At 43.5% G+C, this 25,035-nt stretch overlaps 1 protein-coding gene across 1 annotated transcript; it reads left to right on the top strand.

Moving 5' to 3' along the window:
• Window positions 1-23,253, top strand: WNT8B (Wnt family member 8B; the record flags this gene model as incomplete). The annotated part of the gene is made up of 6 exons (XM_080823256.1): window positions 1-68; window positions 19,324-19,357; window positions 20,482-20,620; window positions 21,482-21,607; window positions 22,358-22,500; window positions 22,708-23,253. 6 exons carry the CDS (start codon window positions 1-3, stop codon window positions 23,251-23,253), a joined length of 1,056 nt encoding a protein of 351 aa, XP_080679382.1.
• Between the last annotated feature and the right edge of the window lie 1,782 nt (window positions 23,254-25,035).

Genomic DNA, 25,035 nt, shown 5'->3' with positions numbered 1-25,035 from the left:
ATGTTGCTTACGAAGACTTCTGTGTGCATCTTCCTTTTCACCTGTATCCTCCGACTCAGCTACACCTGGTAAGTAACCTGGACTCCTACCTGGAACAGGACTAAGTAAATGTATGTAAGGGAGAGGATTCTTTTTCATTTCCTGAAATGTGGGAAGATTTGGGATCTTTCCTAGGAAAAACTGTTCTATGGAGTAGGGGCTCTTCCTAAATTTATGGCTGATTTCAGTAAATCTTTAGGACCCTGACTAATAAAGTAATAGATTTAAAAGTAGATTAATAAATTGCTATACTACAAATATTCTAAGTGGTTTTGGGGGAAATGGACAGTAGTCCCCCCTTCCTCCCCTTTTTAACCAAATCCTGATGTCAGCATTGTGGAGAAAAGGAAGGTGGTTCAAAGCAAGTTCTACTGTGTTTGAATCTGATCTTTGAGGTGAAGGCTGGAGACAAAATGCAATGGGCTCTTACTTTGCACTTTCTGACTTAACTTCACTTTTTTCAGAATATTCCAAGTAACTACATCATCATGTCTTAGAGATAAAAATTAGCTTGAGCTGTTGAGTTGGTATTGGGTGAATAAACACATTTGAAATGAAATATTTTAGAAATCTAAACTTCCTACAAATTTATTTAATGTATACAATTTACAAACACTTCTACGTTGCTCCGAAAATGAGGCAATGTTGGCTAAAGTGCTTTGGAAATTATAAACCACCTCACCAATAAGAGGTGATGTTATTGTCAGTTTCATGTAGCTCTTGGGAATCACATGAAGTATCTGTACACGGAAATGTTAACAAGTAACTACGCAATGGGATACAAAAGAAAGACCTGGGAAGTGCAGGTTGCTAGGGTGTTTGGAGTTTCTCCCCAACTGAGATACATAAGCTCAGTCTCTTTATCGGTTTGCATTTTGACCATCTGTTTAACCAAGGTCTGAATCCAACTGCTGCATAAACTGTTGAGGAAGCGAGGATAGGCATTTCTGCAATCAGCTTCCTGTGCCAAGAAGGTATTCTTATCATAAATGAGTATAGCCATCTTTATTACAGAGTTGGTAAGAAATATGCCCAATTTATACAATGATTTGCAAGTTAACGCAGTCATTTACAACACTTCCAGTTACAAAGTGAACCACCAAATAATTGGTTCATTTCTAATTGGCATTTTAATTAAATATTTCACGTTCAAAAAAAAAAAAGTCTCTCTCTTTTTCCCCTCATGAGAACAAAAAGACAAAAGGGAGCGGAGACTATTTCAGAGCATTTCTACTGATGTTCATGGTATTCTTCAGCTGATTCAGTATCAGCAAAAGAGAAACACGAGATTCCTTTCCCCAGTCACCAGGGCAGTGTGAAGAATTGTTCTATAAAAAATACCTTTACTGTGTGTTCCTTCCCTGCTGGAGGGGGTCATGTTCATTTCATTCCGATACTGACACAGCCACACTGAAAGGTGGCTGGGTTGCTTGTCTGTCCAAATTCAAGTGTCTGGATTCAAAAAGAAAAAAGAAAAAAGAGATGTGAAAGAAAGTTCTAATTTAAAAACAGGGTTTAAGAACCCCTCCTCGCCTTGCCTGACTTTGAGGAGAAAATGTACAAATCTCCTGTATAATGTAATTAGATTTTAATTGCTTTTTCTCTATAAGCCCTAATTTGAATTAAACACTTACACTTTGCCAAGAGTCTGTTTTTGGTAGCATTTGAAGAGTGATTTTTAAATTTAACATTAAATCTTGATTATTCTTATAATGGAACTATCAGGGTTCTGCATAAGGTCATCTTCCCCTTTGTGCCATGCAGAGAAATTTGACCAACCACAGCCTTTCAGATGTTTCTCTTAATACTTCATTACCAACCTTTTATGTAAGGACCTCAAAAGCATTTAACAAATGGAAAACCACAATTTCTGCTTGGCTGTTCAATTGTAGGCATGCCTGAAATTACTGTCAAAAAAGTCCATCAGCAGAAGCTCTTGGGCTTGAAAGGAGGAAATAAAGATGACACTGACTTACAGCATGCGGTTTAACTAGGGTTCTCAAGGCAAGATGACTGGAAACTTTTTAAAAAAAGCATTCTCTACCATTTCTTCTTGATGGGACAATTCTGAGAATTATCCTTTAATAACTTGAGAAAAATCTTTTCTTTGAATCTGTTTTCCTTAATCCAAATGGCTCCCCCAAAAAAGAGAATGGGAACGCGTGATACAGTGACAGTTACAATGGTGGCCAGAGATGAGCCAATTTGACTTTTTGTTTCCATTACTTTTACTCATCTGGCATGAATGCGCCTAGAACATGTTTTTCCTTAACTGTTGCCTTCATTTTACTTCAAATGATGTCTCATAATGATCCTAGGTTTTGCCCAGTTCTGCCCATTTCTCCTTTCTCTCTCTCTCTCTCCCCTCCACCTGCCCAACTTGATGACCAAATCAGAAAGATGCACTGGAACACAGAGGTTAACTATGGCTCTGCTCTCATTCTTTCCAAAGGCTTTAAAGGGAGTCAATTTCTTTTCTGCCGTAAAGCAAGAATTTATTGAAAATCTTTGGGTTTTAAGACAGCTTTTGAAATACACCATTCCTTGGTTTGCTACATTTATGTATTTAAAGTAACCTTTCTATGAACTTTCTATGAATTTCTATGAAATTTCATCTGATGATGATTGCAGAACCCCTGATCAGCAAGGGCTTCAGTGAGTGTAGGGGGGCTGTCTTGCATCCATACTCTCTCCAAGCATCATCTATAGCTAAAATTATTCTCCACATACATGTGCTACTATTTTTCAAATATGTATTATGAATAATAAAAATACATACTTAAAAGTACTGAATTCATGATAATTTGTTGTTAAGTTTCTGTTAAGTTTTTTCACTAAAAGATACAAAAAAGAACAGGATGCACTAAACTTTGCTACCATAAAAAGAAATTCTCATCCTCAGAGAGGCTGGGAATCTCTGGTTAGGGAAGTAAAAGGTAAGTGAAAATTGCTTTGGAATCTGGAAAATAATATGCCAAAATCAAAGAGTCACTTACCAATAGCTCACCTGATCAACAAAAAATTCATAACCCATGAAAAAACTTGGGATTTATGGGGTAACTCTGAGGGGATTAGGTCAGTAGCTGCAATGTTGGAGGTCCTGCTAAGGGCTTGAGACACAATCACCGAAGTTGAATTCCCAGTTTTGTCATTGATTTGTCAACAACTTGAGCCCTACATTTTTGCTTTCAGAGTCTCTATACTTCCTGCCATGAATAAAAATAACAGTTAGCTAATAATAATAATAATAATAAATTAGTTAATGATATTTATTAGTACCATCATCATCATCATTTACAAAGGCTAAGAGGTCCTGGGAAGAGACACTTCATTACAACTTCTCTTACAAAACCAGTTTGTATAAATAAGGCAGATGCTCCATAATGCATGTTTATTTTATGTGTGTGGATGATAATATGACACAAAGAAGCATCTTCTTTTTGTGATATTATATAAGCAGGGATATTAAAAAAGGATCGGAAGGAGTTTCAATCCAAACCCTCTCTCTTCCATGGAAAGAGTTTACTTTTTTCTCTTTTTCCCAGCTGGGACACTTGCTTTAATGCTGTATCTTAGGGAATGCTATTCTCTCTTGGGACTATAAATATAAATCCCTTTTCCTGGGCTCCAACTACTCTTAGCTTTTTTTCTTTTCCAACTGATATGATCAAGTTCTCTTAATCTGCTGGATGTTTACTATTATTAAAATAGGGGTGCTTGGGTGGCTCAGTGGGTTAAAGCCTCTACCTTTGGCTCAGGTCATGATCTCAGGGCCCTGGGATCGAGCCCCGCATCAGGCTCTCTGCTCAGCAGGGAGCCTGCTTCTCCCTCTCTCTTTGCCTGCCTTTCTGCCTACTTGTGATCTCTCTCTCTCTGGCAAATAAAAAAAAAATCTTAATAAAATCAGTTAGGACATTTAGAAAGGATTTTATTTGTTCACATTTTGGGTGAAATATTTTTTGGCTAAAAGAGTCCAAAGATTCCACTAGAACCTTGCCATCTACTCATCTTTGAAGACTTAGTTTAGGTATTCCCTCCTCCCGGAATTCTTCACAGTTAAATTAGCTACCTCTTTTCTCCGCCCCCATTATAGCCAGTGGCAGGTTAAGCATCGTGGCACTTGGTACTTCTTACTGGAATTCTGCTTTTGAATCAGTCTTCTTCACTGGCCCAGAAAACTCCTCTAGAATCAGACACCTTGCCTTATTTATCATTGTGTCTCTTATGCAGAAATTAACCACAATTGTAATAATGGGTAACTTACTGTGTAGGCAGGCACTGTTGTAAATGCTTTACCAATCCTTCTATTAATCCTTTGAATTAGATATTATGGTCATCTACATCTTACAGGTGAGGGAACTGAGGCCCAGAGATATTTTTTTAAGATTTTATTTATTTATTTGACAGACAGAGATCCCAAGTAGGCAGAGAGGCAGGCGGTGGGGTGGGGGGAGCAGGCTTCCTGCTGAGCAGAGAGCCCGATGCAGGAGGCCCAGAGATCTTAAATAACTTGGCAAGATCACCTAATGATCCATATGGAACTTGAACCCAGAAGACTTGGTTCTTGAGGCCTCATGCTGAATCACTGTGATGATGAATGTGTTTTGAACTGATGAATGTGTTTTGAACTGACCTTTGCATGTAAACCATTTTACATAAGGGAAGAACCATGACAGGAAACCTTAATCTTAATTTATACTTAATTTTTTCTTAAGTTCAGAAGCTTCTAGAAGTAGGTATCAGTTCTCAGAAGTAGAGCATCTTCATATTTTCTAGTTTAAAGGTAGAAGGCTCCATGGTTTACTTAAGTCCTTACTCTTGTATTGCTATAGACTTCTGAAAAAGGATAATTTAAGATTAGCTTTGGCCCTGCCCCATATCCTGGGACAAAATCTATCTCAGAATTAATGATAATGTGGGGGCACCTGGGTGGCTCAGTGGGTTAAAGCCTCTGCATTCGGCTTGGGTCATGATCCCAGGGTCCTGGGATCGAGCCCTGCATCAGGCTCTCTGCTCAGCAGGGAGCCTGCTTCCCTTCCTCTCTCTCTGCCTGCCTCTCTACCTACTTGTGATCTCTGTCTGTCAAATAAATAAATACAATCTTACAAAAAAAAAGAAAAGAAATAATGATAATGTGAACCAACGCTTAGTACATGTTCACTAAGTAACTGGCCAAAGACACAAAAATTGTCACTGTTGAGACAGGATTTGAATCCACAGCACTCGTGGCTTCTCTCCAATAAGCCTTTCCACTTCAGATAGGACCTTGCTTTGTTTTCCCTGCCCACATTCGTAGCTCAGGAGCCAGAACACTGGACCATGGTCCTTCCTGTTGTGGCCATCCTTCTTTCTCTGACACTCTAATTCTTCTGGGAATGTTTAATAATGTTAACAGTAGTCTCATACACATTTAGAAGTCTTGCATTAAGAAACAAAAGCTTGTGCCTGACTAGTATTTTTATATTAAAAAAAATTAGTTCTGTTAGCTTATTTAAATTATCTTACACTTATTTATCCAACAAATTTATATTATTTCGTTCTGTTATTTCATTCCTTTCATCTCACTGAAAACTGTCTGCAGGCTGATTTGGATTACATGTGTACTGTCACCAAAAACCTCAAGTTACCTGTTCTTTTCAATGTAGTGGGCCTGTGTTTGTTCGTAGATCCCTCAAAAAGTATCTGTACTATCTGTACTGCCTCTGATGTTAAGGTTTTATGTATAGTATAAGAAAGCTAGTTCTGATGATATTTTCCTAAGGACAAAGACCCATTTTTGTAGCACATCTTAGGGTCTGCAGGAGCCTGAGAATTATTGTAGTGTCCTCCATTTCATTATTTTTCATGTAACAGCTTTTAAGGAGACACTTAGAATCTTTAGAGCTCTTTCGTCTTTTGATTCCCCTTACATTCAAAGTAAAAGGCAGAGGCAAAAACAAATTCCCCAAGATCCCTAATTCGAGCATGTGATAAGGAGATGTAGTGAATAAAGGTACAGTGTTGGTCAAGAAAGAAAGAAAGAGAGAGAGAAAGAGAGGGAGGGAGGGAGGGAGGAAGAAAGAGAGAGGGGCACCTGGGTGGCTCAGTCAGTTGGACATCTGCCTTCGGCTCAGGTCATGATCTCAGGGTCCTGAGCCCCGAGTCCGGTTCTCTGCTCAGCAGGGAGTCTGCTTCTCCCTCTCCCTCTTGTGTGCACATTCTCTCTCAAATAAACAAATAAAATCTTTAAAAAGAAAGAAAGAAAGGAAAGGAAAGAACTGTGTTCTATCTCCTTCAGAAAGGCAGAGAATTCATAGGGCTTGGAAAGAGAGGTCAATATAATTTTTCTTAGGATAAACCCTGACTTTGCAGAAAGCAGATTTTTTATCCTAAGTAAAAGACTTGCCTGGAGGAAACTGAGCTCTTTTCACAAAAGTAACATTCCCCATTGCCTCCCATTGAAATACATCTACATTCAGAGGACCTCTCAAAAGAAACTACCATTCACTCTGGACAGACTCTCTAGTCTCTTTATAAGCCAATGGCTTGTTTTTCTCAATCTTTTTTGTAGGCCCTGGTCATTGATCATATCATTTTTCTGTATGCTTCTTAGGTCAAAGTTATCTCTAAGCCAAGAGCAATCACACCATAAGGGGATCGCTTAAATTCACCATTACCCGACCAGTCCAAATTCACTTTTGGTTGTTTCCCCAACTTCAGCATCCTTTTGGACCCAACACACTATGAGGCTGTGTTCCAGTCATCTCCATAAGGCCTTGTAAGTGGACCAGTAGTTCAGTCTTTCTGTACAACTCCGTAGAGGAAATTCTTAGGTTTTCTAGGCTAAACTTAAACCATCCTGCCTTGGGAGAAATTCCCTCTTCATTCAAAACTAATTCTCTTTTGCTACCATAAATCACAGTCCTTTTCCTTGACTCAAGCTCTTCAGGCTCATCATAGTTGAACTGAAAGATTCCATTCTACACGAGTAGCCAGGAAAAAAAAATAGCGAACCATATTATCCTAACATTTCTTCATGTTAATCCAAGGTGCCTGGTGGAGCCCACGCTGCATACATGATTGGTTCAGAAGCAGCATATTGTTTAATTCTATGTTATGGAAAATTTCATTTCTCAACAAAGAGAGAGAGAACAGTGTATAATGGACCCCCACAACTGTGCTTCAACAGCTGGCCTCTGCTAGCTCATCTTGCTTCATCTTCTCTCACATTTTCAACTGCATATATTTCTCTAGGTCTAAATCTTCTAAATTCTACCATGGTTTAAAACTGGAAAAAGAGCAATAGGAAAACAAATCTCCTGTTGTGGCTGAGAGATCTAGAGTCAGTGATTAGAGTGAATCTTCGAGAACGTATAGATTAAGACCAGCCGCCCTTGGGGAGAAAAATGAAGAATAAAAATTAGTAAAAAGAGAAAATTCATTCAAATACATTTAGTTTATTTCTGTTTGAGCTGCAGCTGATCAGCAAAGGCAACAGAAGTGGAGCATTGGATTGGATTTAGTTCCATTAAATAGTTCCATTAAATTGGATTTAGTTCCATGAAATAGTAAAAAATGATACTAAAGCGTCATAACCTGTCAATTTTCTTACCTTGAACTGTGCAGCTAGTTGTTTTGTGGGCTAATTCTCAGAGTTACCGTATACACCTACCTTCCTGATCCTGAAATAACCTGATATTGTATCCAACAATGCAGTTGAGAACGTAAGTATTTTCTAAGGTCTATACTACAAGGACCAGAATAACAAAATCAACAAATAAAACAAGATTTTATGCCTCCATAATGATCCTGGAAGAGGTTCCTGTAGTCCCAGGCTTTCTGGGAACAGTGGCTTGGGCTGTTCCTTAGCAGCTTTTTACTTAGAGGGCACAGAACAGAGAAAGAATACAGCTTATTCCCAGTTAGAGTCCTCATTTAAATGCTAAGTGTTGAAGTGCTTTTTTGTAGCTCAGCGTTTCTCAGCAGAGTTTGCTACAATACATAAAGAAGGAAGGAAATGAGGACAAGGAAAGACAGCCTATCGATTTATAAAACATCCTGGAATACACATGGCATTTTAGTTTCAGAGGAAAAGACTGTCCCTTGAACATTTGTGATTTGCTCGGGAAAGAATCGGCCTGGGATTGTTTTGCAGAGACCTAGAATACACAATTGTCCCATCAGCTATTTTATGGTCTTTGCCAAGAATTATTGGGCACAGGCTGGATTTGAGATAATATGGGAATTTATTATAAATTTTAATACGATTTCTACTAAAACTGATGCATTTGTTTAACTTTTCTTTTTTTAGCTAAGTGGTTTATAAGACTTTTCTTTTTTGTTGATTTTAGGGCACTGTATTATAATATGGAAAATTCACATTTACAAAAAAACAGTTTGAGAATTATTTATAGGCCTGAATTCCCTTGGAAGAAAGAGACATAGATATGGGAATAGGACGAAAATTACACATTCCTTCATTTTTTTTTTTTAATACTTATCTTGGGAAAAAACCTTCGCTTGGCCCTAGTCTGCACTGCAATCATGTCTGTCTTTACTTTCAATGCCATCCTCCCTCAGTGAGTCCACACTGGCGGCTTTCATTTCATAACTGCTCATTTGCTATAACCTCGCTTCAGTTCCTTTGCTTTACTGAAAACAGATCTCTCCGCTGATATCACCTCTGTCCCTTCTGGGCAAATTTTTAAGTAGGAGGCAACGTGTCTTTGAAATTCTGGGTATTTCTCTTCCCTTCAAGACTTCAGAGATCTGTGCCTTCTGTTTTCTAATCCCTTCCCCTAGCTAAATGGGAAAGAGCCTGATTTCAATTATTTGGACTTTACAATGAATAAGAACTAGTCATGCTGTTCACTCCTTAAAATTATTTTTTGCATCTTAACTTTAATTCTTTCTAATTGTACAGTGAATTGCTCCTAGCTTAAATATCCTTGAGTATTGTCAGAGGGGGTAGTGAAAAACTTCGGACCAATGGGATATTATTTCACAGGCATTTGTAAAACTTGCCTTTATGTCATTGTGTGTGTGCCCAGCTCCATGTGTGCTGATGCGCCTGTGTTCTGTGGGTCCAATGCTGTAGAGGATGGAGAGAATCACACAGAATCTCACTCAGAAAGAGCTATCTTTGGGCTCTCCCTGGCCAGAGACATCCTGTGAGTTCTAGGAGGTGAAAAGCCGGCTGTTACACATTCGTTCTAAGAGAAGTTGCTTCACTGGGGCACCTTCTAGCTACAGCTCCAGGCAGCAACTCTCCTCAGGATCCTCCCCTCAGCCTGTTCGCTCCTTTCCCACTCTCTCTCTGTGCTAGATCACCACACAGAGATCCGCACCTGCATTTGTTTACCGCCACTTCTCTGTTTCCCCTCACCCCAAGCTGTAATCAGATGGTCCCTCCCGAAGTAAGCCAGTTAGAGCTTCAGGACCCAGAGACTTTTTATGGACCTCGAAAGATGAGATTTAAGGGTAGGGAGAAGCCAAACCTATTATTCAAAACTTGTGAGGAAAGTGAAGGTGTTGGGGGGGGGGGGGTGTGCCAAACCAACAAGGTGTCAGAGTGCATTGAAATGAAAGTTTGAGGCCCTGAGAGGAAAACACTAAATTCTGGAGATTCACATTCAGAATTTTGCTTTTTTAAAATATGTGGGGGAGCGGGAGGCACCTGGGTGGTTCAGTTGGTTAAGCGTCTGGCTTCAGCTCAGGTCGTGATCTCAGGGTCCTGGGATCGAGCCCTGCATCAGGCTCCTTGCTCAGTGAGAAGCCTGCTTCTCCCTCTGCCTGTAACCCCTGCTTGTGTTTTCTCTCTCTCAGATAAATAAATAAAATCTTAAAAAAAAAAAAAAACCCTAGGGGCACCTGGGTGGCTCAGTGGGTAAAGGCCTCTGCCCTCGGCTTGGGTCGTGATCTCAGGGTCCTGGGATCGAGCCCCGCATCGGGCTCTCTGCTCGGCGGGGGGACTGCTTCCTCCTCTCTGTCTGCCCTCTGCCTACTTGTGATCTTTCTCTGTCGAATAGGTGAATGGAATCTTTAAAAAAAAAAAAAAACCTATACAGGTTTAAAAATACATATACATACGTGTGGGGAAGGCAGAAAAGGAATCCTAACTTAAGTCTAAGCCCCTACATTAACCACTGGAATTCAAATGAATCAGGGCACACTTGGTCAGGTAGTGCTCGCCTATGAGAAGTTTGCTGCATGGCACTGAGTTCTTCCCTGGGAAAGGACTCTCATACTCAGGGGAGATGGAGTCCAGCACATGAAATTGACCTGCAATAAGGGCCTAGTCATGCAAAGGAAGGAAGTAAGTCTGAAGACAGGATGGTATTTGGTACAACTGGTCCTGTATCCATCTGTGCCCCAGACCATATAGAATCAGCCATGTGTTCTCACCACAGCTGCTATGTGCTACAGACAGCCTCGTGGACTACACTCCTTTGGAAAATGCCCCCAAACAGGAAGAAATTGCTGAAACTAATTGGATAGTGGTTTAAACTGCTCATCCACAATTAGACATAACTACCAGAGAATGGGAACTTCCAATTTTCTGTGAACTTCCTAAGGTGGTAAAATAAATTTCATCAAATGGTATCAAATGAAGAGGAGCTTTGAAAGTAGGGTGTATGGATCTATGGATCATAAATGTGAGGTAAGAAAACACAAAGAAACAAAAGAAACTTGGAGACTTTCCAAGAGCTAAAAGAGAAGCTATGGCATTTGTATTTGGGTTGTCCAATGTCCCTCCCCTCCTGTACCAGCTCTCTTGGGAAAAATTTTTGCTGGTGATCAGGCTGATTATGAAATAGGCAACTCAGGAGGCAATATGGCTCATGAGAGAAGCTCCATAATACTGAGCTGTGGGTGTTTGGGGGTTTACAGTCCTGGAGATCAAAGAATTTTCAGTTGGGGTCAGATCGTGGCTGAATATAGCCACTGAGGTGTTGCAAGGCTAGGAGATCCATAGGGCAGAGAAGCAATGGGAAAATGATGGAAAGCCCATAGAGGACTCTCCTCTAGCATTACCCATAGCTTCAAAACTACAAATGCATCTGTATCTAGATGGTTGTTTAGCAAGAACTGAAAAAAATATTTAGTAATTAGGAATAGTAAAGACTTAGACACACATTGAAATGAAGGGGAAAGAACTGATAAATGTTGACAGTAGAGGAGCTAGGCAGAGGGCAGGGAAAATGGGACAAGAGGGCATGATTTAGCTAACCAGCCTAGATGGGGGCAAGTGACAGCAGAGGGTATGGTGAAACATTATTGTGAGAGCTGAGAAGGAATGATGGAAAGAGAGAAAAAGAGAGAGAGAGAAATTACTACTCTCCCAAATTCTTACTGTTGGTAAATTAACTTGGGAGAAGGATGAGATGGCATCAGAAGCTTGTAGGAAAAAGTACAAACCAAAGACTGAGTTAGAGTCACTGATGACAGTGGATTGATGACAAGAATGTGGTCTAAGAACATAAAATCATAGCTATGGCATTGAAGACTTCCATGAATGGAGGTAGTCAGCAAGGTTCCTAGAGGACAGATGACCCTTAGATAAACACTCAGAATCCTTGTGGGCACATTCCAACCTCCCCCCCCAAATAGTTTATTCCTGGTATGACAAAGATAAACATAAACAAGTCAGTTATAATTGCTAGGGGGGAAAAACTACAGTACCAAGAAAAACCACAGGGAAGGAGAGAAATCCCCATGATTTTAATGCTCAGTGCAGCCAGAGACCCCTTAAGGCAGTGACCAGAGAGAGCTGTGAGAGCTACCAAAACCAGAAGGCACTCCATCCAGAAACAAAACAAGACAATGTCCATCAATTTGTGACTGTTACAGTTGGAGCAGCAATTGTCTAGAAGACTGAAGCAATAATTTAAACTTTCCAAGCCCTCAAATTATTACTTAGGTATTAGAGGCCTGTTCTCCCTCTGGACCAGTGTTTCTCGAAGTGGACTCTGAGGATCATCTTAGGAATGTGGTATACACAGATTCCTACCATCTATTCCCCCCATTACCACCACTCAGCAGCAGTCTCGGGAACTGGGACCCAAGAATCTTCATGTTTAATAAACTCCCCAGAGGATTCTTATGGACTCTACCAGCTAATCCGTGTGGATTAATTTTCAAATGCCTACACTGAAGTCTATTCTCCAAATCTCTGGCATTCCAGGTCATGTACGTACGTGCGTATGTATGTACGTAATATTTAATTTTTCTATATTTATATTTTTTATACTTCATATATTTAAATTATAAATGTATTTTTTAAAGATTTATTTACTTATTTGGCAGAGCGGGAAAGAGAGAGCACAAGCAGGGGGAGCGGCAGGCGGACGGGGAGGAAGAAGCAGGCTCCCCACAGAGTAGGGTGCCCGACATGGGGCTCAATCCACGTTAGCTGAAGACAGATGCTTAATTGACTGAGCCACCCAGGCACCCCTATCAACTTATTTTTATATAAATGACATTTTACAGATTTACAGAAGTTTGCAAAGAACTGTACCGGAAAGTCCTATGTACCCTTTCCCCAGCCTTCCCCCAGTGTTAAGATCTTATAACCATAGTATCTCTTGCATAAAGCTTACTCAGACTTCTCAGTTTTACATACAACACTGAAGTTTACACTCCATTACCCTAGACTGGAACCCTTCAAACCAAACAAAACAAAGCAAAAAGCCAAAGCAAGACTAATACCAGCAGCCGGGAGGTAGAAGACTGCAGTCCCCCCTAGGGCTGGCACCATGGCCATCCAACAGTTAAGGGGAATGGGTGGAGTGTGGCTGTTGCTCACACCCTTCACTGCTGGGACTCACAGGAAGGCCAGGAGCAGATCTGGGGGGATGCTCTCACCAAAGCCACCTTCTTTGGGCATCTGGGGAAAGGGGCAGGGCTAGCTTCAGACAGAGTCTCATTGAAGAATTATCCTGCTTATTGGGCAGGAGAGCCCCATCTATTTGCTTTTAAGCCAATGGACACTGCCAGCTCCCAGCATAATAAAGAGTCTCACCTAAATCAGAAACTGCACCGGTGCTTATTCTTGAGGGAGTCGTCCTAGGGATGAAGGAGGTCCAGGGTGGGTGAATCAGTAATAGCCAGTGTGCCAAGGCCAAGGATATGGCTCCTGGGCAGACAAAGGCACTTTGAGCAGGAGGTCACTGAAAGCTGAGCCCAGGAAAGGTCTCAACAGAACACAAGAGAAACTCTAGTTGATACTTCTCTTCAGCGCCCATTTCTTTGTGAGGATGGCACCTTTTGAAGGTGCTCCAGGCTGGGCCCACCACTTGGATTGTGGGTATATGGGCAGGTCAGGAGAATTGGCAGGGCTGATGGCTCCAGAAATTTATCTAAATGAGTGGCTATGGAGTCCTCCCAGGATAGCATGGGATAGGGATAGCAGGACAGGGAATCAGGAAGATCCCAGCTATGAAGCCAGTCACTGGAACATGTTAGCAAGCCCCTCAGCTTCAGTCCAATGAAGAAGGCTGGTGGGTGATGAGGAGGCCATGTTACAGGCCAAACCTTAAGAATTACTTTACTGAAACCCTCTAAGACCGTGTACACAAATGGCAGTTTTGATACCTAAGTGGAAAAGCAAAGCTCTAAAATGGATTAAAAGACATCTGTCCCTGTATTTTAAAAAAAAATTATAGTTCCTCTAAGAGAAGTTTCAGGTTCACAGAGAACTTGAACAGAAAGTACAGAGTTCCTGTAAATACTCCCTTTTCCCCCTGCACAGTTTCCCCCACTATTAACATCCCAAATTAGTGTGGTACATTGCTACTTTTTTTATGTATCGAACTCAGTCGAAGCAAAAACAGACCGCCCTACAATGTGCCCAGGGAATATGGTGGTGCCCAGAAAAAGCAGAGGCCAGGCCTGGCAGATACGGGTGCCTGGCGGACATACACACAGAGGGAGGGTTGGAGCAATGGAAGAATGGAAAAGCAGCAGAGACAATGTGACAGTTAACTGCGCTTGTTTATCAGTGTGTGCAAAACATCACTAAGACCTTCAGGAAGTAGTAATCAAGAACTTTTTGGGGATCAGGAGTCCTGAATTAGCAGGTGGGAATATGAGCAAGAGAAACACAGGTTGCGGAAAAGCATAGCAGCGAAGGAATACACACTCCGGGATCACACTGACTAGGTTCCCATCCTGGCTTTACCACTTACCCAGCTGTGGGATGCTGGCTAACCGCTGCATGCTTCAGTTTCTGGTTCTGTAAAATGGAAGACGTTATAGTTTCTACCTTATACAATGGTTGTGACAATGATACGAGCTGAAAACCTGCAAAGAAAGTATTTTCTGTGCACAGGATAAACATTCAGTATATAGCATAGTACCTACCCCACAGGGTTGCCATGGAAATTAAAAATGATGATACAGGTGAAGCACTGCTTTAGAAGAGACGCACTCCATAAGTGTCAGCTATTATTGTGTGATGGAAGTTAAATTTTAAATGGCATCAGTATGTATACTGGAAGACTGTCAAAAGAAGAAACAATTACAACCTTTTTATTTGGCAACATAAAAACAAACCTAACTGCAGTTATTTATGTAAATCACTTACCACTTATGTCTAATTACTATGAAGCACAATAACAATTATACATAACATCAAGTGTGTCAGATTGACTTTGCTAAAACTTTTGATTATAACATCAACCTCTGTGTACATATGCTTATGTTAACTGTCTGTTGCTCTTATGGTGTGATCATCTGCTAATGTGGCATGGTCGTCTGCTCTCAATGTTAGAAAATTAGTGGGAGCACTGGCTTGCCAGACTTCCTTGTCCATATCCTCCCCCGGATCTTTCCCAGTGATCCTATTATCCTACATTTTTCTGTTCATTCTGATGATCCTTCCATCCTTTTTTCAAAACCCTTTAATTCAATCCATTTTTAAAGAGCACTTACTCTGTTCAAGGTACTATATAGGAGTTGGGGGGGATACAAGGATAACTAAGGCAACCCCTACTTACAGTCAAATATTAGGGAATAAAAGGAAATTTTTTTTAAAGATTTATTTATTTATTTATTTGACACAGAGAGAGATCACAAATAGGCAGAGAGGCAGGCAGAGAGAGAGGGGGAAGCAGGCTCCCCGCTGAGCAGAGAGCCTGATGCGGGGCTTGATCCCAGGACCCTGAGATCATGACCTGAGCCGAAGGCAGAGGCTTTAACCCACTGAGCCACCCAGGCGCCCCAATAAAAGGAAATCTTAATATGAGGCAGAAGAAAGTTGCTATGAATCTTCAGGAAATGCCGGTTGTGGCTTTTGAACTAGATATTAAGAGTAAGTAAAATTTTTATATGGAATTGATTATTCTGGACATTTTGTATAAAGAGAATCATACAATTTATGAAGCAGAGAAGGGTGGGGGAGTTGCAATTTTAAATAGGATGACCAAGAAAAGCTTTAGGGAGAATGACACACAGAATTTAAAGGCTGAATGCAGGTGAAGGAACAAACTATGTGGAGGTCTGAGTAAAAAGCATTCTGGGCAGAAAGAACAGACAATGTGATGGCCCAGAGGCTGGAGACTGCCTGGTGTGCTGGAGGAACACCAAGGAGACCAGTGTGGAGTTAATGGGGGCCAGACTGCACAGGATTTTATAAATCCTGTGCTTTCTGCTCTATGTGAAAGAGGAAATCAGGGCGCCTGGGTGGCTCAGTGGGTTAAGCCTCTGCCTTCGACTCAGGTCATGATCTCAGGGTCCTGGGATCGAGCCCCACATTGGGCTCTCTGCTCTGCAAGGAGCCTGCTTCCCCCCCCACCCCACTCTCTCTGCCTACTTGTGATCTTTGTCTGTCAAATAAATAAATAAAATCTTTTTTTTTTTAAAGAATAGATTAAAAAAAAGAAAGAGGAAATCATTGGAGGACTTTGAAAAGAAAGTAGCAAAATTTGATTTACATTTTATTTTTCTAAAGATTTATTTATTTATTTATTTATTTATTTATTTACTTGAGAGGAGGGTGGAGGGAGGGAGAGAAAGAATCTTCAAGCAGACTCCCCCTGAATGTGGAGCCTGACATGGAGCTCAGTCTCATTCCACATGAGATCATGACCGGAGTCAAAACCAAGAACTGGATGTTCAACTGACTGAGGTACCCAGGTGCCCCTGATCTATATTTTCAAGGGACTGATCTTTAAATAGACCAATCATTTTGAGAATAAAATGTGGGAGAATAAGGGTGGAAACAAGGAGCTCAGTCAGGAGGCTTTAACAATAATCCAGGCAATGGAGCTCCTGGCTGGCTCAACTGATAGAGCATGTGACTCTTGGTCCCAGGGGTTGTGAGTTCAAGCCCCACATTGGGTGTAGAGATTGCTTAAAAGAAAAACCATAAAAACAAAACAATCATCCAGGCAGGAGACAATGATAGCTTGGACCCAGGGACAGCAGTGAAGGTGTTGAGAACTGATTAGAGTCTGGATATAATTTGAACCAGAGTTGGCAGGATTTGATGGCAGAATGAATATGGGAAATGAGAGAAAGAAAGGAGCCAAAGATGATTCCAAGATTTTTGTCTGACAACTAGAGGCGGAAGTGTCCTTTACTCCAGTGGGTAAGACTACAGAAGGAGCAGTTTTGGGATGGTGGCAGCAAAGATCAGGAGTTAAGTTTTGGATGGATTAAGTTTGAGATGCCCATTAAACATTGAAGTGGAATATGCGAGTCTGGAGTTCAAGAAAAGGTCTGAGAATTGTTAGGAGGGTAAGGCACAAACCTTCTGAATGACACTCCATCTGGGTGGTATCTTCAGCAACAGTCCATATGGGGAATGGGAAGCTTGTACTTCGTCTAGGAGCATGGTGATTATACCATGTTCTATAGAGCTGCCTCCACTTGGTAAACAAATTTTGTATCTTCTACTGTTTATTAGCATCTTGCCTCCAATCACATAATTGTCCCTGGGTAATACCCATACAAACACTTAAAATCCTTCCTTTTTCGCTCTCTTTCCACTTTCTAACATCACACACTAACTATGCTATCTGTAATCCATATTGTATTTTACTCCCCAATAAAATAACTTGCCATTGTCTCAATTAAGAACAAGATCCTCCTCCTTTTGTGTTCACAAGGGCACACTATCTTTTTTTAAACTGAGATATAGTCAACACGTAATATTATATTAGTTTCAAGTATACAACAGGATGATTTGCTATATGTACATATTGCAAAATGACCGTTACAGGAAGTCTAGCTAACAATCCCAAGTCTTTTCTTAATACTGGATGGTCTGGATAAGAGGAAGTCAGCCATAATGGTTCACATATGTGTGCAAATAACTCTGGTATTAACAAACATTAATTAATGGAAATGTCCACACAAAGCCTACAGTCTTGTCTCATGGCAGGTGTTCAATTAAATCTAATTGATTAATCATTTTGGCTCAACCAGCTCCTCATACAAATCTTTACATATTGTAGGATCTTGAGGAAAAAATCCTCTACTATCTCCCACCATGGCTCTCTGTGATCCCAATTTAGTATCCTCTCACAACCCAGGCTCATGGTAAAGCTTTCTCTTTCCTCCACGACTTGATTTTTGTTTTGTTGCTGTTTTCTTTCCTGATACTGTCTATCCTCTCAATGGGAACTAGCCTCTGTCTGGCCTTGTAATGTCCAAAAGTCTTTGCAAATTATGACTAACATAAAGATCACCTCTATGAGCCAGAGCAAGACTCTCTGGTGTTACCCCATTATAGCCACACCCATCCCTAATCCCTAACCCCTGACAACCACTAATCTATTCTCCAGCTCTATAACTACCTATTTCATGATTCTTGCATAAACGAAATCATGAAGTATGTAGAAATCATGAAGATAGAGCATGAGTGGAGTAAAGGAAGAGAGAGAATCCTAAGCAGGCTCCATGCCCAGTGGGGAGCCTGACACTGGGCTCTATTGCACGACCTTGAGATCCTGACCTGAGCAGAAATCGAGTCAGATGCTTAACCAACAGAGCCAATCAGATGCCCCAAAGTATGTATCCTTTTGAGATTGGCTTTGATCACTTTGTATAATGTACTTGATGTTCATCCGTGTTATTGAATGTATCAATTAGTTCATTCCTTTTACCACTGAGTAATGCTCTGTGGCATGGATGAACCACAGTTATTTTATCCACTTACTCTGGGAAAGGTATTTGAGTATCTTCCAGTTTTGGAGTATCATCCATATATATCCATGTACAAGTTCCTGAGTAAAGACAAATCTTCATTTCTCTGGGCTAAATACCCAAGAGCAGAACTGCTAAGTTGAATGGCAAGTCCATTTATTTCGGTTTTGAAAGAAATGGCCAAACTATTTTCCAGAGTCAGATTATTTATTTTTGGAATTTCATTGTGACTCAGTTCCTAGAAAGACACTCTACTACTTACTACTTTTTTTTTTTTTAAAGATTTTATTTGACAGAGAGAGAGAGAGAGAGAGAGTGAGAGTGCATGCACAAGCAGGGGGAATGGGAAGCAGAGGGACAGGGAGAAGCAGCCTCCCTGCTTAGCAGGGAGCCCAATGTGGGGCTTGATTCCAGGACGCTGGGATCGTGACCAGAGCTGAAGGCAGTCACTTAAACAACTGAGCCACCCAGGCGCCCCTATTTACCTCTTTCTGATTAGAGAACTATCCTTCTCAGAGTCCTATGGAGTCTGATGGCCTTGGATTCAATCCTGCTTCGATCACTTATTAGCTGGGTGAGATTGAACAAGATGTTTACCTTTTTTGAGTCTCAGATTCCCTATTTAAAAAATAGGAACATTAATGGCCAAGACAGTAAGAATTTAACAAGATCAACATGTAAAATACTCACAGTAGAGTGCTGGTACACAGCAGTAAGTTCATGCTCTCTCTTCCCACTCCATGGCAAAATAATAATCAAATATTACTTGCAACATTTTTGGTATTTGAAATTTTAAAAATCAAAAGAAAGCATAATGTTAGCTCTCTTTCTTTTCTTTTTTTTTTTAAGTAGCTTCCACACCCAGCATGGAGCCTAGTGCAGGGACTGAAACCACAATGCTGCGATCAGAACCTGAGCTGAGATCAAAAGTCAGATGTTTAACTGAGACACCTAGGCACCCTAGGTGTTAGCTCCTTTTGTGCCTATTCTATTAGATAAATTTATCTTTAATAGATCCCTTCTGCAAAATTTTTCCTAGGAAAAACCATTTTCATTTCTTCCTATCAATTATGTTTGCTAAGGTAATCCCTATAATGCTTGGCAACAGAAATGAGTTGGTATATCCCCATTATGCTCTGTGGTTTTTGTCTCTTCTAGGTCAGTGAACAATTTCCTGATGACGGGTCCAAAGGTAAGAAAAAATGGCCTTTGATTTATTTGGATTTCACAGATCTTAGCTTCTTGACTGAAGACTATACATGTCAATTTCTTTTCACGATATCCACATTTTTTGTTAGCTGTGTATATTACAGAAGGAAAGACGTGGCATGAAGAGGGTTAGGGATGCACCCAAAAGAACACAGCAAACTACTGTCAGGACCAAGGCAAGAACTCAGGAGAACTGATTCTGAATTTATGGCCAGAAGTTCCGGAACCACAAAAGTCAATGGCCTTTCCCGGTGTCAGGTTGCAGCCACACATCCTTCTCAGTGCAGTGGTAGGATACAGCTCTCCATCTTTAAAATGCTGACTTTGTACTCCATGATCTCTAAGGACAGTTCCACCTGCCAAATGTTCTTTTCTAAGACAGTAATGGGATGAGAACAGCCGAAAATTCATGAATTATGTAATTTGGACTCATTTTGGAGAGGCAGAATAGTATAGTGAATAAAGGCTAGCGAGGTATAGGGGCACCTGGGTGGCTCAGTTGTTAAGCGTCTGCCTTCGGGTTCAGGTCATGATCCCAGGGTCCTGGGATTGAGTCCCACATAGGCCTCCCTACTCAACAGGAAGCCTGTTTCTCCCTCTGCCCCTCCCCCTGCTTGCGTTTACTCTCCCATTGTCTCTTTGTCAAATAAATAAATAAAATCTTAAAAAAAAAAAAGGCTAGTGAGGTCATTGAATTTCATTCCTACTGTTACCATGCTAGCTGTGGGACCTTGAACAAACTGCTTTACTCCACCTTTCTGAGCCTCGGATTCCTAACCTATAAAAATAGTACTTATTTCACAAGGTTATTTGTGATGTTAAAGTGCTTACTCTGTCATTATTTTATTTTTTAAAAAAGATTTTATTTGTCAGAGAGAGAGAGAGAGCACAAGCAGGGGGAGCAGCAGGCAGAGGGAGAGGGAGAAGCAGGCTCCTCACTGAGCAAGGAGCTGAACAAGGGACTCACTTCCAGGACTGCTATACCGATTGAGCCATCCAGGCGTCCCTGTCATTATTTTAGAAGGAGAGAAGAGTGGGCAGGAAAAGAGATGTATGCCTCCCCAAGTTCAGCTGGGAGTCTGAGTTTTGACGCCTGTGTTTCTGTAGGCCTACCTGATCTATTCCAGCAGTGTTGCAGCTGGTGCCCAGAGTGGTATTGAAGAATGCAAGTATCAGTTTGCCTGGGACCGATGGAACTGCCCTGAGAGAGCCCTGCAGCTGTCTAGCCATGGTGGCCTTCGCAGTGGTAAGGAAAGCCTTGGCCACAGCTCCCTCGACCCCCTGGCCATAGGTTAGAGCCCCGCTCTTCAGGGATGGCCCCCTGCTGTTTCTACATCAGTATCCTAGTTCTCACCTGGTCTCTACTCTCAGGTGATCCTGTCTCTGGGATAGTCTCTGTCCCTTTTCCATCTCCTTCTTACAAAGCTTTTTTTTTTTTTTGCCTCTCTTCCCAACACCCTCACTGCTCAATGCACGGACCTTGCCTCACCCCTAGTCTATAACATCCTTGGCCTCCCAGTTGGCTAAGGGCTTCCTCACACTATAAAGAGCATCAGGAGGTAGTTAGGAGTATTAATTCTTCATGCCTCTTAGCGCCTTCTTTCAGCAGCTCAGCAGAGAGGTATAGGATAAGTGGGGACTAACTTGGACACCAGATTCCCAAGAAGATAAAGAGTGGCCATACCAGTCAATGAAACAGCTGCCAAGCAGAGGTTTTTTTCAGGACTAGCTGGCCCGTGCCTCTTAGACTTCAGTATTTCAGGAAGGAAAGGGCATGAGTTCTTTACAGCCTGGCCTTCAGATTCATCTCCTTCCCCAATTCTTCCTCTGACTCTTTGCCACCTAAATCCTTAAGAATCCTGTAGGTCAACAGTCATCTAGCCACCTAGTCATAATGTGTGACCTGAAAAGATGGGAGGGGAGAAGCGTAGTGCTCAGACGGAGGCTGGAGCAGACCGTGGAAGAGGGTAAGGTACATTGTAAAGGTGGGGAAACAGGTTGGAGCTGGGGACGGAGAGCACAGTGATGGCGCTCAAGGGAGACAGCATGACTGGCACTCTCTGAGTTGTAACCCCTGCTCTGACTCCCCCATTTTTGTTCCTGCCAGCTAATCGGGAGACAGCGTTTGTACACGCCATCAGTTCTGCTGGGGTCATGTACACTCTGACTAGGAACTGCAGCCTCGGCGACTTTGACAACTGCGGCTGTGATGACTCCCGCAACGGGCAGCTGGGTGAGTAGAGGTATGGGTGGTGGCCAGGGCAGGCCAGTGAAGTTCACTATGAAGAAAAGTTCGGTGGGTAGTTTGGTGGGTGAAGGACAGTGGTATTCTTCTAAATCTGGGGAAATCAGGGCCGCCCAGTTTAAGCCAAAACCCTAGAAGTGACAAACCAGGCTCAATGTAGCTTGGGGCCCTCCTTCTCCAAGTGGGGGGTTTCCTTAGTTTAAACACAACGAAGAAACACTCCCTGTGGATTCAATCCTGCTACTCTCTCAGAACAGAAGGAACATCATTCCATGTCCCCCTACTGGGGGACATGCATACCCGTTTCCTTTCTACGCTTTACCTCTGCTGTCCTCCGGAATCCTCTGACTTCCAGTTCAACTTCCAACTTGGTTGGTCCATATTATTTCTATTGTGCCCCCGCCCCCCCAAGCTGGTGCTTTCCTCTCCTTTTTCGGGCCACTGTCAATCGCTCACCAGGCACGAACACACTCTGCCCAAAGACCAGAGTCGGCGTGTAGAGGGCCAAGCCCCAGGCACCTTGTAGAGAATCCACTCCGCGAGGACTTAGGTCATGGAGCCCAGAGCAGGGAACTGGCTGAGGCTGGAAGTGGAAGCGGAAATGTGGCCTAAACAAATCTAGGCTGAAACTGATCTGGAGGGAGGATATTTGTCCAACGCCAAACCCAGTTAGAAACAGTAGCCCAGGAGCCCATGCCCGCCTGCTCAACGACCTTTCCTCCCCTTGTACCCTTCCAGGGGGCCAAGGCTGGCTGTGGGGAGGCTGCAGTGACAACGTGGGCTTCGGAGAGGCAATATCCAAGCAGTTTGTCGATGCCCTAGAGACAGGACAGGATGCTCGGGCAGCCATGAACCTGCACAACAACGAGGCTGGCCGCAAGGTGAGTCCTGCAGCCCCTCGGGTGAGGCAGCTGGCTCCACCCCCAACAGCCCTAGGTGCGCACCCCTCTTCAGTTCATTTAACAGATTGGAAAAGCGAGGGTCCAGGCCCGCCAGCTACATGGACGAGCTAGCCGCCTCGCGATCCCCAGCGGCCAACTCCCCCGCCGCTTACTCCCTGGCCAGCTCACTCCTAGCTCTCTCCCCAGGCGGTGAAGGGCACCATGAAACGCACGTGTAAGTGCCACGGAGTGTCCGGCAGCTGCACCACGCAGACCTGCTGGCTGCAGCTGCCCGAGTTCCGCGAGGTGGGTGCGCACCTGAAGGAGAAGTACCACGCGGCTCTCAAGGTGGACCTGCTGCAGGGGGCCGGCAACAGTGCCGCCGGCCGAGGCGCCATCGCCGACACCTTCCGCTCCATCTCCACGCGGGAGCTGGTGCACTTGGAGGACTCCCCCGACTACTGCCTGGAGAACAAGACTCTGGGGCTGCTGGGGACGGAAGGCCGAGAGTGCCTGCGGCGCGGGCGGGCCCTGGGCCGCTGGGAGCGCCGCAGCTGCCGCCGGCTCTGCGGGGACTGCGGGCTGGCGGTGGAGGAGCGCCGCGCCGAGACCGTGTCCAGCTGCAACTGCAAGTTCCACTGGTGCTGCGCGGTCCGCTGCGAGCAGTGCCGCCGCCGGGTCACCAAGTACTTCTGCAGCCGCGCCGCACGGCCGCGGGGGGGCGCCGCGCACAAAGCCGGGCGAAAACCCTGAGGGGCTCCTCGGCCCCCTCCTTTGCCCATCTGTCCTAGGCTTCTTTTAGAGAGACCCCAGTGATAGAGGAACCTAGGGAATGCCCCCGCCCCAGCATCCCCCTGCCCAGGGATCCCAGGAGGGAGAGACACCACCATCTCTCCAGTTTCCAACCCTTTTCCCACCCTTTCCCCAATTCTTCAGCGCTCTCCTCCAACTCTGTTCCCATCATCCTCACCCGCCGCACTTAGGTGTGAGAACTCCCAGTCCTGAGGTTTTGAGCTCCTGATCTTCCTTGGACTAGGGTGAGAACAGGCGCGTCTCCTCCCCTTCCTAGCTGCCCTAAGGCCTGGCCTGGCCTGGCCGGTGGAGCCTGCGGAAGAGCACTGCCCAGATTCACAGGGCCTGGCCTGGGAAAGCCATGCTTTTCCCTTTCTCCCATTTCCTTGCACCCCTCCCCCTATTCTTCTGCTGCCAGGTCTCCATCACAGCCACATCTTTTCTTTCTTCAGAGCTCCTTCCGTGCTCCTGATTCCCTGCTAACCGCTGGCAGACACCCCAGCAATCTCTAATGCTTTCTCTCTTGTTCCCATTCCCTAAAGAAAAACTGACAAAACTGACACCGGAAAAAGCATGTGTTTGGGGCTTGTTTCCCAAAGGCAGGGCCTGAGGATGAAGAAGTGGGAACCCTAGCAGGGTGACTTGCTGGAAACCAAGGGTGCTACTCATCCATGTGATATGGTGACTCCACCCGTCAGGCTGTGACCTAGTGACCTTCAGACAATCACCCGAGGTGCCCCAGGCATACCCACAATGTCTGGGAACTACATAAGGGCAGGCGACCAGCCACTCCCTGCCCCTGAAACTTCTCCCTGCTCTTAACTTATTCCTTCCTAACAACCGACTTTACCTCTCCTCCTTCCTCAAAGGATCCTTGTTTCTCTGAGCCAAGACTGAATGAAATAAAGCCCATTTCCCATTCAGACCCCACTCTGTACCTCTAAAAGCAGGTCATAAGGAAGGAGAAGCTGGGACCTTTCCTTTTTGCAAACCTGGATCTCAAACAGGCAGGATTCAGGGCATTGGATATTTGCCTTCAATAGGCAAACTTCCTGCGATGAAACTTTCCAGTTGGAAGCTCAGCACCTTGAACTTTAATTTATTGAAGTCCCTGTGATATGTGCCTTCTTTTCTAGGTATTGAACTTATTTGGGGGGACATTGGGGAGGGTGGGTGGAAGATAGAACTTCTAGGCCCTCTCTTCCTTCCCCCCTTGCCAGAACACTATCCTCCCTCAAGCCTCACTTTCCCAATGGCCTACGTAGTTAACGCTGGGCTGACTGAGGCTAGCCTGCCAACAATTAGTGAATCATCCACACAAATCTTCCCTCAGTACATTCACTCAGAAGCTAAGAGCTCACTGCTTGTGAGCTCACTGCTTGAGAGAAAAGCAGTACAGCAGGAACTTGCTTCTGAAAGAGGGCTCTGGAAAGGGAAGAGTCAAACCCTGACAGATTCTCTGTAGCCCACGGAGCTTCCCAGTCATCTCCCTCCTCCTAAGCTGGTCATGGGTCTGGACACGGGACAGCTCTTTAGAACTGGTCAGATGCCAGCCCATCTCATCCTACCTCCCAGAGTAGGAAAGGGCACAGAGATGTGGCTCCAAGTAGGTAACGGGCTAAGGCTTTCGAGGCCAACCCAGGAGAGTGAAAAGGCTCCTTGTGTATTTCAAATTGGGACAGTGGCCAGGTCAGACTCCAAACCCCTAGCCTCATCCCTGTACATCCTCTGGTCAACTAATAC

The sequence above is a fragment of the Martes martes genome (genome assembly GCF_963455335.1).
Source record: "Martes martes genome assembly, chromosome: 14".
NCBI lineage: Eukaryota > Metazoa > Chordata > Mammalia > Carnivora > Mustelidae > Martes > Martes martes.
The sequence above is the reverse complement of the archived record's forward strand: the minus strand, read 5'-3'. Positions and strand labels throughout refer to the sequence as shown.